At 46.6% G+C, this 14627-nt stretch overlaps 1 protein-coding gene across 1 annotated transcript in view; it reads left to right on the top strand.

The window, feature by feature from the left end:
* Nucleotides 1-8744: 8744 nt before the first annotated feature.
* Nucleotides 8745-14627, top strand: part of hivep3a (HIVEP zinc finger 3a) — a 17149-nt gene continuing 11266 nt past the window's right edge. Inside the window, exons 1-2 of the mRNA XM_062530079.1 lie at nt 8745-12863; nt 13391-13566. Of these exons, the coding sequence (XP_062386063.1) occupies nt 8745-12863; nt 13391-13566 (4295 nt within the window). The remainder of the gene's footprint in view (nt 12864-13390; nt 13567-14627) is intronic.

Here is a 14627-nt window from a genome sequence, read left to right as displayed (position 1 = left end):
ACTCTCTCTCTCTCTCGCTGTCTCTCTCTCTCTCTCTGACTCTCTCTCTCTCTCTCCCTCACCCTCTCCCACTCTCTCATATCAACCCCTTCTCTTCTCCTCTGCCTCTTGCTCTGTCCTCTCTCTGTCCTCTCTTCCTCCCTTTGTCTCTCTCTCTATTCCTCCATCTCCCTCTCCTTTTGTTAAAGAGGTGTGTACTCATGTGACTGTATGGTGGCGGTATGTATGTGTGTGTGTGTGTGTGTGTGTGTGTGTGTGTGTGTGTGTGTGTGTGTGGTGGTGGGGCTCCCCGTCTACCCTACTTTTCCATCCGTGTCCCGCTCAGACCCCTCATGGCCTGGGCGTCCCTTGCGCTGGTCCTGTGCTGTGGCTAACACTGGTGCATTCACCGGCCCCTCATACCACTCTCATGTGAGCATGGAAAAAATAATGAACCAGATGTGGCCTGAAATCACAGGAAGTGATGTCAGAGTTCCTGGGCTTGTTTCAGCTGTTTCTGGGCTCGTGTGGAGCACGGCAGTGGCTGTGGAAAAATGAGTGGCGACATGCAAGACATTCTCCAGAGAGAGCTTTTTACACTGGGGAGACTTATGCTCTCTTTCTTTCAGTCTTTCATTCTGTTTGTTTGCTTCTTTGTCCATTTCTTTCTTTCTTTCCTTCTTTGTCATACTATGGTGCGGAAATCCTTGATCCTTGTGATGGTTGAATTAGGGGATCTTAAACACTTTTCTTTCTCTCCCTTTCTGTAACAATTTATAATATAACAGTTGTTACAGTGTATCAACACCATGGAGAACAGTGTAACAAGCTGTGTATCAAAGTGAAATACCATATATACTACTATACTGGAATTTTGTGTACTTGCACATTTTTAGTACACTAAGTATAATACAGTATTGCCAGTATTGCCAGTACTGCCAAAGTGCTTATTTCCAGCAGAAAAACATTATGGCTATGGGGTGAAGTTGGCATTGATAATCCAAAATTAAACATTTTATTGAGGATGAAGTTTTATAGTCCCCTGCATGAAACGATCACATGGATACATAGTTTTATATGTTACTTCATGCAATTAAAACAACCAAGTTGTCTTGGTATAGAGCATGTTTTGTCTTTGCTACAGTGGATTTAGCACATTGAAATAAAATGTATCTGCTGAGTACCTCTATGTGATTTTTTGTGGTAGTACAAACTAACATTTGCCTGCACATCCATAAAGGATCTCTTCTCTTTCAGTTTTGACCCAATCTGGAAAAAGTAGGATGTTCTGATTTTGAGATACGGGCCGATTCTTGAAAAAAAAAAGAACTTTGTAAATATAAATTTTTGTTTTTGATGTTGTATAAAAGAAGAGGCATTCTAGATTGTTTTTCATAGAAAGATAAGAATGTAAAGTTACAAAAATGTCATGAAAGTGGGATTACACCTTGCACATCCTACCTACCTGTCTAATTTGTAACTTCAAACTCAATTTTCTCAGTTTTTCAGTTGGAAAAAGATGGCAGGAGACCATAATTCAAAATACTGTATCTTGGTAACAATTGTGTGTACAATGCTACAAGTCTACTACTACTACGACTACTACGACACTTCTACTCAATACAAATAATCCACTGTAACACAGAAACCCTTTTCCACCAATACAGAACTTGTGTCTATTGGGTGCTCTGAAACAAGCATTTCTGATTACATGTGTGCTTAGAATCTGTAAGTACACAACATTATAGTACGTATGTACAACATAGGTATATGGCATTACATTTTGTTACATGGTACTTTATGTACTACACTGTAACAAGGATTCTGTAATACAACGGATTCTGTAATATAAAGTGTTACCTTTCTCTCTCTCTCTTCCCTTTCTTTCATAACTGTGTTAAAAATGTCACTCCACTTGCCCCCCATTCAAAAAGAAAAGCACCGCACACACACACACACTCACACAGACACACACACACACACACGAGTGCCTTCCCTCCACTAGCCCGAGTCCTCCCCGGGGTTAACCCCTACAGTACCAGACTGCTGAGGAGAGTCGACTCGACCCACTCTCACCGTCTGCCCATGACTCTGTCAACACTAAAGGAGTGAACGCCCCCCTAACACACACACACACACACACACACACACACACACACACACACACACACACACTGGTACATGCATGCCTCAGGATTACATACGTCACCGTTTCTCCTACCTGTCCCCCAGACCATTCTGAGCGTAGACCTGACCACGCCGCTCAGCTCAGCGAACCACCTCTCCTCTCCTCTCCTCCTCTCCTCTCCTCTCCTCCTCTCCTCTCCTCTCCTCTCCTCACAGCAAGAGACTCATTCATACATTCCCTCTCCCTCTCTGTGTGTCTCTCAGACTCTCTCTCCATCTCTCTATCATGCTCTCTTTTTCCCTCTCCCTTCGTCCTCTCTCTCTCTCTGTGTCTGTTCTCCCCTTATGTTCTCTCTCTCTGTCTGTCTCTGTTTCTCTCTCTCTCTCTCTCTCTCTCTCTCTCTCTCTCTCTCTGTCACACACTCATTCACTCACACTTGGTCAATCCTCTGCGTGTGTGATAAGCGAGACTGAGCGGACTGGTGAACGGGGGGTTTTGGAAGAGTCTGCCGACTGCAGTCAGGTAACAGCTTTTTTTAAATTTTATTTTGATACGATTCCCCAGTGCTGGGGTTGCCTTGATTACAGGGCTTGTGTCTGGAAGCAGCTGTCTCTGTGTGACTTGATCAGAGGCTTGCTGTACGCTAATGCTGCTCTCTCGCAGGACCCAGGGAGGATGCAGGTAGCCAGAGACTCGGCTGAGAAGGAAAAGAGAGGAGAGGAGAAGAGAGGAGAGGAGAGGGGAAGAGAGGAGAGGAGAGGAGAGGGGAAGAGAGGAGAGGAGAGGAGAGGTGAGGAAGGGAGGGGAGAGAAGGGGGCAAGAGAGGGGAGGAGGAGAGGGAAGGCTCCCGGGATTGATGTCTGTGGCAAGGGTATCCTCTGACTGATTTAGTCAAGGTTGCACAGCGCGGAGCAGACGGAGACGTAATTGCTGTTTCAAAACGCAGAGGACCAGGAGGGTTCTGTGCGTGTGTGTGTGTGTGTGTGTGTGTGTGTGTGCATGTGCGTGTGTGTGTGTGTGTGCATGTGTGTGTGACGGCTGAGCGGGCTGGAGATGAATGAGCTGAGTGTTTTGCCGCGTCGTCCACGCTTCCCTCCACGCTTGCCTCTCTCTCTTTTTCTATCGCTCGCTCTCTCTCTCTTTTCTGCCTCCTCTTCGCCGCCTCTTCTCTCACCCTCCCCTGTCCGCACTCGTCCTGTCGTTCGCAGACGCCTCTCCCTCTCTCGTATCACTCTTCTCCTTTGCTCTCATGTTCCTCCTCTCCGCGTCTGCCTCTCACTGTGCCTCTCCTCGCCTCCTCATCATAGGATGCCCCGTTGTCCTCCAAACCTCGAGCCTCTCTCTCTTTCCAGCCTCTTACTGTCTCTCGCTCTATCCCTCTCCTCTTCCCACTCACCCCTCCCACTAGCTCTGTCCACTCACTATCGTCATTTCCAATATCGCTTTCTTTCTATCTGCCTCTCCTCACTTCTCCCTATATATACATATATCCTTTTTGTTTGCTCATTTGCTCTCTCTCTCTCTCTCTCTCTCACATACACACACACACACACACACACACACACTCACATGCTCACTCTGTTGTTTCTTCTTCTTCTTCTCTCTCTCTCCCTCTCTCTCTCTCTGCTGCTTCTTTTTCTCTATACCTCTTCTCTTCTTTTCTTTTCTCTATCGTCTATTCCTCTTTGTGCTTGTCTGAGTGTCTCCTGGGTCCTCAGCAGTGTGCAGGAGCAGGCACAGGCACAGGCACAGACTGGCTACAGGCTGGATTCAGGATGCAGGATGCTGATTCTGGATGCTGCTGTACTCTCTCTCTCTCAATTTTCCCTGAGGGCGATGGGCCGTTGGGGGGGGTGGTGGTGGTGGTGGTGGTGGTGGAGGAGGGGGTGTTCTCTCCAGGTCTCCCCCAGGACGAGGTGCTCTGACGGGCAGACACTGCTGCTGGAGCTGGGGCTCAGGGGAATGCCGTCGGAGCAACGGTGGGTCAGGACGGTGGACTGAGAGACATAGAGGTGATAAAAAAGAGAGATAGAGAGAATGAGAAAGAGAGAGATGAGGAAAGAGGTTGCAGAGATTAAGAAGAACAAAGAGAGGAGGGAAGGAAGGAAGAAAAGAATAAAGACGAAAGAAAGAGTGAGAGAGCTTAAAGAAAGAAAGAGTGTGAGAGAGAGAGGGTGAGAAGAGGAGTGGAGCAGAGAGAGTGAGAGAATGGGGAGGGGAAAAGGGAAGCCAATGACAATAGAGAGATTGAAGGACAGAGACAGAGACCAATGAGAATCGGATGACTTCATGGCTTATATGTGTGGCTTTGTGTGGATGCCGTGAAACTCGTACTCTGTAGTATCTGAAGTCTCCGTTTGAGTGAGGTGCAATTCTCACAGAGAACTGTTCTGTCGTTCATTACCCCACATAGCTGAAGCATAGGCTTGCCTGTCTTCTTGCTGTAATAAATTGTATCTTTTTGACATAACTGCTTTGGATTTTATTTATTTTATTTTTTTCCCCAAATTACAGAGCCAAGGGCGTTTGTTTCAGTGACTGGGATTAAATCATACTCTCTATTTTTAGAACATTGAGGAGACAGATAAATTAATATTTACAGATGTTAATCCACACAAAGAACATATATGTCAGAATATTGCCGCCAGGTTTAAACAGGAATCCCATGCAATGCCATAGATGACAGAATTCATTTTCAGCAGATCAACAATATGGAGTGTGCTGTCCAGATTTATTCTTCATTTGTTTTCCATGTAATCTGCCCCTTCTGATTGTCTGGTTGGCTTGTCCACAGTAAAGTCATTGGTATTTTATTTTTTCTCTTGTCAGAGTCACGTGTGGAAGCTGGAATGATAGACTTTTAAGTATTGATTTTTTAGCATTCATCATTTTCTGTCCAGGAGGATAAGGTTTGTGGGAGGGAGCACCTTGGCTTGTCAGGCTTGCTCTCTGTATCTCTCTCCCTCTCTCTCTTTCTCTCTTGCTTTTTCTTTATCTTTCTCTCACACTGTCTCTCCTATGTCTATCTCTCTCTCTCTCTCTCTCCGTAGCCAGGGAGGATGCTTGAAGATAAATTTAGCCCTCCAGCTCTCCTTCCATCTGCTACTGTATGGTTTTGGGCCGTTACCATAGGAACCACCGCTGGGCACCCATTAGTGTAAGAGAAGGAAATTGACGAGATTTTTAAAAAGGCATTCAAAACATTTTTTTTTGTTGTTGCTGGCATGATGTGTCAGTGGGAAATAAAGTGCCATAACCCAGTTCTGTTTCTGCTTTCCTCTCCTTTTCTCTCCCTTCTTGCTGGATTTTGGCCACAGATTTGTGGTTTGTTCAGGTTCAGGTTTGTTCAGAATACTAGACCCGTTTGGCCACAATTGCAGATGCTTGTTGTTTGTGCAATTAGGCTATTTTTGGTTTCTCTGCCCAGTTTCTATCTCCTTATGAAACTGGATGTTCTCCAGCTATTTTATAAAACACAGAGAACAATAGGTGCCTTTTAAACCTATGCAGTATTTTTTTCAAGAAATCAAAATGCCATACTTTTGACTTCCTCTGACTTTTTGTGCTGTAGCAGACATTTCCATTTTTATTTCTTTTTCCTGTGCCAAAAAAGCTCTGCCTTCATCTCGGCACCATCCATCCACTCAGAATAAGAGTTGACCTTGTTAAACGAGAAACGCAAAGAACTCCTGTGGCTTCCCCACCCGCTCTCCTGGATGGTGAGCAGAGCGCTTGGGTGGTGTTTTCGCTTCCTGATCCGGCCCTCGTGCGAAGCCTTGATTCTAGAACCCGGTCCTGTCCTCGACTCTAGCAGGCGCGGGCAGCTGTGCAAACAGCCCAGCCTCTCAAAGACACAGAAATCCCCCGTCTAATGGCCGTAAATGCAAAGCAAATACAGACCTGTTGTATAGGTGGGCACAGAGAGAGGTCTGTCCTCCTGCTCTCACGTGGCTTCACGAGGTGCCGGGGAACCCAACCTCGCCTCCAGTCTAGCAGTCCAGTGGTGGCTTTGGAGCATGTGGAGTGTGTGTGTGTGTGTGTGTGTGTGTGTATGTGTGTGTGGATATGTGTCTCTGTGTGTGTCAGTGTGTGTCTGTAATCTAAACTCAGTGGCATTGCCACCGGTCAATGTGTGTGTGCGTGTGTGTGTATGTGTATGCCTGTGTGTGTGTGTGTGTGTGTGTGTGTGTGTGTGTGTGTGTGTGTGTGTGAGAGAGAGAGAGTCTGTGTCTGAGTGTGTTTTATACATCTTCTCCTTACACCAGGATCTCTCCTTTCGTACGTCTGAAAAAGAGATCCTGGTCCACCTACAGTACCTCGCTGACCTACATACTCTCCCCACCACTGCATTCCTCCATCGCAGACGGACACCGACCAGAGTTGTTCGACCGCGGCCGGTGGCGGCAGAATAATCCCTCTCCTCACCCTTTTTTTTACACCAAAGGTTGTTTTTTTGGGGAGCAATGAACACTGTAAATGTCTTAACTTCCATCAACCCCCCCCCCCACACACACACACAGACACACACACACACACACACCATATATGCAGACAACGTGGGTGAGGATTGGAGTCTCTCTCATTCCGTCTCGTCTCTCGCAGCCTCACCGAAACCACTACCTTTACTTTAATCAAGCCTCTGGCAGCCACACAGAGGAAATCAGCCGGGCAGTCATTTGAAATGTAATATCATGACTGTGAAAGACATTGCTTTGCCTTTCGCCGGCTTCCTATGCACCAGGTGTGTGCTTCCTCCTCCTTATTGTGCGAGTCGTGCTTCAGATACGGTCCTGTTAGAGGCACAGGCAGACAGACACGGAGAGAGAGTGGAGAAATCTGGGCATACGTACGCCCACCGAGACCTCCGTGCCCCTCCCGCCCGTCCTTAGCAGAGCGTGGGCATCGATGCCAGCTGGTCCTGGGGTGCGAGGCCTGCGTCGTCGTGTTTGTGTGATGGAGCACAAAGACAGAGAAAAATAGCTTCCCCCCCCCGTTTGTTTGGATTTAAGCAGACCTGCTGTCATTGATGGTCTGGATCTGAAATCAGACATATTTTGTTTTCTTTCATTATTTCAATCAACCCCGAATCAAACCATTGTTTATTGAATATGTTTAGAAATACTTAGGATCTACTTACATTCAATAGGTCTGTTACTGAGAAGACATAGCCTACATTATTACCCATTCAATTTACCTTGGTGACTTGGCCACACAAAGCCATATTGCATGCCTTAGGCACCAACCTAGCAACCAAACTATCTTCATGTAGCTTAGGTAGTATGTTGTGTTTTTTCTTTATTGTGGTTATATATTGTCTTCAGTGCTTCTGTTCTTAGGCCTTTAAACACTCATTTCTGAGTGTACATTTTTGTCTTCATTGTGGCCAAATAACATTCAGGGTTGTGTGGTACTGCTTTCAGGTTATGTTTACTATTGTACAATACTAACATTTAAAACCAGCTTGCTTACAAAATAAGCTGTTTTGGAGTGTTTGTATTTATAGATGTAAATAAATGTCTCACTGAAAGTAGGATCGCTTAAAATTGGAATTAAATACATGTGGGATTTTAGTTACATTTTAAATGTCAGCTCAATTACTTAAGATGATATATGCGGGTATGGATAGAACAGGTTTAATATTTAATCATTATCGACTCTCTTAATTGTTGTTTCTTACAGAATCTGATACATCTCATCAAACTACATAATTAAATCAAACTAAAATAAATGTTCTTTTGTCTTCAACTTATTTCTGTAAGGTCTGTATACCTTATATGCCTGGTCTGAATGTCTGAAAACTGATGGCTATTTTAAATACATTAGACCAGCGGTCAGGATAAAAGTAAAGCGTCACTTGTGTGGCTATACTGTCTGCCTAAATATTAGCCTACAGGGAACCCTGAGAAGGAGTTTGGCAGATTTAGATGTATGAAAGGGGCTGTGAAATGTTACTGAAGCGTACAGTCGGACAGTTTGGAAACCAGTGGTTCGCCCTATTAATTACGACCCCACAGGTTCAACTTAGCAGCCTGTAGGGTTTTTTAAATTAACCTCACAGGAGTGCCGTTGTTTGGCCAGTGGCCTCTTTGATGGGCAGGCTGTGGTTTGAGTTTAAACGCAGATGTCAAATCATCCCATAAACTTGTTACCGTAAAGGTAAAGTCCACAAAATAAAGACGTGCTGTGTGCACATAGAGGGCTATACCCAGCTGAAATAAATATACAATTTATAACCAGTGTACATGTGTGCCCTAGCATGTTCAGAGGCTGTTGTGGACAACAAGTAATGGTCATTAACTTTACTTCTGTTTTTGTCTTCTTTAACAGAACCTCTGTGGTGGTCTCTGAAGCCTCTTTATCCTGAATACAGAAAATGAAAACCATCTTTTTCCAGAGATGATAAGACACATTTGTGATGTTTTTGGATGCTATCTGTGGATATCTGACAGTATTTCTTTTCTTTTGTGGATTCAATAATGAAGACAATGACTAGAGAAGATCAGTGCAAAATGAACAGCGTGACTATTCTATTAGAGACTTTTTAAAGTCCATCTGTATGATAATATCCTGTCCGTGTGTGTGGTCTGGGAAAGCCACACGAACCTGAGGTCAGTAGTCGAGGCTGTAGCCCCGTTTTATGGAGGCCTTGCATAACCAGCTAAATGCTGGGGAGACGTCCGGAGGTGAAGATCAACCTCAGAGTACATCTCCCTCAGAAGGCTGCTCCTCTCAGCCCTCAGCCTCCCAACAAAGCAAGCCAGCGCAGGACGCAGACTCTGAGCAACATCGCCATGGAACCCCATCCAAACCGCCTAGACGCCAGCATCTGGAGAGGAAACGCTTGCGGCTCCAGAGAAGACAAGCTCAGGATGCAGGCTCTCTTAAGGATGACAAGCTCACAAGGAAGACGAACGATGCCGGGCCGTTTCCAGGCAACGAGAGCGGGAGTTCCGTCCAGGACTCCACGGATGCTCCCGTTCCTTCTTCAAGCAGTTCGGCTCCATCCCACGGGACAGAGGAGGCACAGGAGGGCATGCCGAAGCAGAAACGTGAGCGCAAGCCGCAGAAGCCCGGGAAGTATGTGTGCAGCTACTGCGGTCGAGCTTGTGCCAAACCTAGCGTGCTCCAGAAACACATTCGCTCCCACACCGGCGAGAGGCCTTATCCTTGCGCCCCTTGCGGCTTCTCCTTCAAGACCAAGAGCAACCTGTACAAGCACCGCAAATCACACACTCACAGGGTCAAAGCTGGGCTGGCTCCAGCAAGCAAAGAAGAACCAGCTATGAGCGGCCAAGAAGAACCCTTAACTGATTCGGAAGATGAGTCTAACCAGTCGGCGTCAACCAGCTCGGCAAAGAAACAGGAAACGTTGACACCACTAGCATCGTACGGTGCTGAGTTGCGCTCTACTGAGCAATCCCAGGGCCTTGGAGACTCCCATGCTGTTAAAAAGAGACTTGCGATGAGGCTGAGCAAGACCAAGCAAGCTCCACCAGCGGGCTCGTCGGATGACGTCTCCTCTTCACTGGTCTTGGGAAGTCGTGGGAGCACTGAGTCGGGCTACTTCTCTCGTTCAGAGAGCACTGAGCAGTCTCAAGACAGCCCTCCAAACTCCAGTGCTAAAAGCTACGCTGAAATCATCCTTGGCAAGTATGGGCGCCTCGGACATCTGCAGAGGGCTTCCCGTAACCAGCAGCAACAGTCTGGCGGGCAAGACGGCAAGGGCATCCCTTTCACGCTTCCCAAAAAGCAAGTCATTGACCACATCACAAAGCTCATCACCATCAACGAGGCTGTGGTAGACACCAGTAAGATTGACAGTGTCAAGCCTAGACGCTTCTCCCTCTCTAGGCGAAGCAGTTCAGAGTCAGCCAAGGCTTCTGCTCTTAAAGAACCCCTTGTGCAGTGCCCTAAAGTGACTGAGGCTTGTTCCAAGGCAAGTGGGTCTATTACTCTTGGTGTTCCGTGTCAGAAATTCCAGCAACAGAGCCTAAATATTGAACAGTCCTCCAGCCAAGCCTCTGCAGCACCACTTTTGAGGAGTCTTTCAGTCCCCTCGGCCTCTCCTGCTAGCGCGAGTGATGCTCCCCGCCACCTGAGGCTCAGCCAATCATTTGATGAGCAGCCGCCTACCCAGATGAATCGGCGCCATGCCTTGCTTCGCCGCCAACCAGCCATTGAGCTGCCCATTGGCTGTGATTTTACCCCTGAAAAGTCACCCATGACATCCTCCGTGCCATACCACCAAGACATGCTCAGCTTGCCTCATCAAAAACCAAGGCCCCTTCAACCATACGAGTGTGAAGAGTGTGGAACCGGCTGCAAAGATTGGGAGAGTTACAAGAAGCACAGGAGGCAAACGTGCAACGTGCACCAAAAGCAGAAGGTGGAGGCAGTTTCTGTGCAGGTGGAGAATCCTACAAGGATGCACTTCATGAGCAGGCCAGGGGCTTTAGTAATGCGAAAGAGAAGGAAAGAGGACAGTCTCGAGCTTGATGATCCCTGTTCCTCAATGGCCTTGTCCTCTGCATCTGGGACAAGCCCTGGAATTGAAGGAGACCTGACCAACAAGGCTTACGAAGGACCTAATGTAGGAAACATTGGATTAATGCTGGAGAAAGACCCTGAGAGGCCTTTGAAGGGGATATCAGTGATCCAACATACAAGTTCATTTGAGAAGCAAGAGGGTAATCTGTTTGTGAAAAGTAAAGTAAAAGATGAACTAGATAAATGTGCCTCCTATGAGATGCACCATTCACCATCAACTCAGTCATCAGAGCACCAGTCATCAAAACCAAGCTTTCGGAAGTTAATGCGCCAGCATAATGTCCTAGTGCCAGAGATCCTAGTCACGGAGGATACAAACACCACGCCGATATCTCTGTCCGCGACAGTTTCCATTGCCAAAGAGGCTGAAAAGACAGACGAGTTCCAGTGGCCCCAAAGAAGCTCGACACTGGCCCAGCTTCCCATTGAGAAGCTGCCCCCGAAAAAGAAGCGTCTTCGGTTGGCAGAAGCTGCCCAGTCCTCTGGGGAGTCCAGCTTTGAATCTCTGTCCCTTCCTCCTCGCAGTCCAGGTCAAGACAGCAACATGTCGCACTTGTCTAGCTGTTCTGCATTGTTTGAAGACTCGGGGAAACTGACCAACGTGGAGATGACTTCTGGTCGGAGATCCAGAGCAACTCACACATTAGCCGTTCCTGCTAGTTCTCACCACCACCACCACCACCACAGGGAGATGAGGCGCTCGGCTTCGGAGCAAGCACCTCATGTTCCGCAGCAGTGCACCCCGATTTCAGAAGTCCGTAGCAAGTCCTTTGACTACAGCGCCCTGTCTCCTGATCGCACTCCAGCTGGCTGGAAGGAAAGGCGCAAATGCCTCCTCTTGAGGCACACCACAGTACGGGATCCAGACGATGAGGAACCACCCAGCCAGCAAATGCCAACTGTTAGCATACCAAGTGTTAGCATGTCAAGTTTTTGCACGGCTAGTGTTCCATCCAGCTCCCACATGAAGTTAAGTCCAGGACCCTCTGAGGCCCCATGCACCCCCACATCCTATAATACATCTCCTGTTCACACTCATTGCCAAGAATCACCAGCGCTATGGCAACAAGATCCACCTCACCAGCTACGCAACTTGCCAGAGGTGGCACTAAGTCAGTGCTCAGCAGATCACAAAGTGCAGCAAGCAGCGCCTGTTGTTTACATGGGACTAGAGGGCATTCAGCTGGGCTCTGCCCGTGCCACCCAGGGCCCCTCTGGAGCAGCACGAGCCCACTACTCTCCTGGGTCCTCACGTCTCAAGCTGGAGATACCCACTAGGGACCCAGCCGAGGAGTCGGAGCCGAGAGGAGTGTTCTCGTCCCAGGTGCCCACCCGTCCATTCCAACACCAGCGTGTTTACTTCACCATCACCCCTGAAGCAGAGCCACTGAGACCTGCTGGGATGCAGACAACGGTGGCGGTTCGAGTCCAGGGGGACATCCCAGCCCACGCCAGTGCCATTTACACCACGCACTCTCATCATGCAGTTACTAAACCTCAGGAGCTTAGTTCAAGTGCAAACCGAAATGTGACCTTAGATGTGACGACTGTGCCGAGTTTAGATCACAGTAGTAGTCTACTAACCCCAGTAGGTTCCGCAGGAAACAAACGGATGCTGTCTCCGTCAAATAGCCTGGAGCTCTGCCCCGAAATGCGACAGCAGCAGAAACGAGTGAAAGAGGAAAACAAGGAGGAGGAAGAGGAAGCAGAAGAACGGGACGACACCAAAGAGGGTGGCGACGGGCAGCTTTCAATCCGGGTTGAACCCGAGCAAGCAATAGCAGAGTCAGCCGGCAGTCACAGAAGCACCCAGAGCCTTTCCTCCCCCAGCAGCAGCACCACCACCAACACCAACACCAACACCAACATCAACAACAACAATAACAATAACAACAAAGAGATGTCGATGCCTACGCTTCACGCGGAGCCCGAGTACAGCTGGTGCTATCTCAACTATGCCAAGCCAAGCCCGTCCCCCCAGAACGACCACCAGGCCTCGGTGTATTCCTCCTGGTCCACCAGTGCCTACAACCCCAACCCTCCGGGGCTCAGCAGCAAGCAGGTCCTCGCGCAGCTCCACTGCAAGCAGGGGCACTCCTCCTCCATCACCTACACCATGGCCCCAATGTCACCCCCGGGGGAGGAGGAGGGGAAGAAGAAGGAGAAGGAAGAGCCGGTGGCAGACCCTGGGAAGCCAAGCGTGTCTGAGGTACATGAGTCTGGATCTCATTTAATGTAGGAGAAGAGGGCTGTTAGGTTCTGGTCAGGATTATAAAGCTCAGGTGGTGATGGAAATAATGACGTTATGGTTAGGATTGCTGACGTTGTGACGTTAGTGTAACAGTTCCTTTTTAGCTATTTAGCTATTTTCTGTGGCTCTTAGGAAGATTTCAATTTGAGTACTCAGTACTCAGTTAGCAATCTTCTTTTAACAGTGTTTTATGTACAGTTCCTCACATAGGCCTATATACACAGTAGAGCATCATATCCACAATATCCAATTAGCATATGTTTGTCAAGACAAGGCCAAACAAGTGTGCTATATCAGTTATCTGTGTTTTGTTTACTGCTTTGTATTTCGTCTCATTGTTTTGATTGTTTTGTTTGTTGTTGTCTTGGTGATGAAGACAATGAGATGCTGTCCGAAATGTTGAATGAGAATTCACCATCTCTGTGTCCCTGGGTTTGCTGGGGGCAGGGTTGGTGAATTTGCCCCATGTCTCTTATTGAGTTCAGGTCCATGCCACTCGGCACACATGTCCCACTGAGGAGAGGGCAGTCTGGTCAACAGAGGATGTGAAGAAAGAGGAGGAGGAAGATGAGGAGGAGGAGGAGAGGAAGAGAGAGAGGGAGAGATCAGAGCTAACCTCTAAACATACTGAGCCTCCTCGTGTTCGGATCTGTGAAGGAGGGTGAGGGTCTATTTTCACATTTTCACTACAACAGTACAGCCATATACTGTAGTATAATATTATTATTCCATGGTGTCATGTCATATAGTTGTATAGTACATTGACAATGGCTGCTAAAAAACAATGCATGATAATAAAAAAACACAACACTGTACATTACACCAATACATAGCATAATGATGATAGCATACTATAGATTCTGCGAAATCGGTGCCTTTTCGACTTTAACATTTTTTAAAGATAAAGTTGTTCCAAACAAATTTTTTTCAATACCCATTCATTTAAGACATCTTCATAGTATACCAAATGATGTGGGGGCATCTCAAGCTATACCATTTACCATTTTATGACTGTTCATTTATTTCATGTTTTCATAATTTCCTCAGTCCTGTTACCACTGTAACAACACTTCAAATTACAATTATGCAACAGTTTATACATATCTAAGTAGTATTTTGGTAGTAATTGGCATTAGTAACAGGACTGAGGTAAGGATTTCATGCTAATCTGCTCATTGTTGGCTAACTAACTATTAGCAATAGTAACAGGACTGAGGGTAACAGGACTGAAGATTTCATGCTAATCTGCTCATTGCTAGCTAACAGGTCAAGGTTAGAAATGCACATGGCATGTCATCTGAAAGGTTATTAGCTCTAGATATTGGTAATATCAGTATTAATAAATAATTGTTTATATTTATACTTTAAATAATGGTAACAGGACTGATATTGTATGTTGCCCCGATCTACCTCTGCTGATAAAACAGGACAAATGGGTAATTTAAGAAGAGAGAGAAACATTCCCTTTTTTAATCTGTGGAATCCACTTCCCCTGAAATTATGTCACTTCCTTGAAATTATGTCACTTCTGGTTTGTACTATTTTTTTGTAGGGGGGTTTTGGTGATATACGTAACAGGACTGATATGAAATAAGGGACAATGACTTGACAATGATAAAAGACTTATATTTCTAAGAAATTATATATATTTATGTCAAAACTATTACTTAACAATGAGATTACACTTGAAACAATATAAAACTGTGAAAATAGTATCGTTGT

Source organism: Sardina pilchardus, chromosome 24 (assembly GCF_963854185.1).
Source record: "Sardina pilchardus chromosome 24, fSarPil1.1, whole genome shotgun sequence".
NCBI lineage: Eukaryota > Metazoa > Chordata > Actinopteri > Clupeiformes > Clupeidae > Sardina > Sardina pilchardus.
The sequence above is the reverse complement of the archived record's forward strand: the minus strand, read 5'-3'. Positions and strand labels throughout refer to the sequence as shown.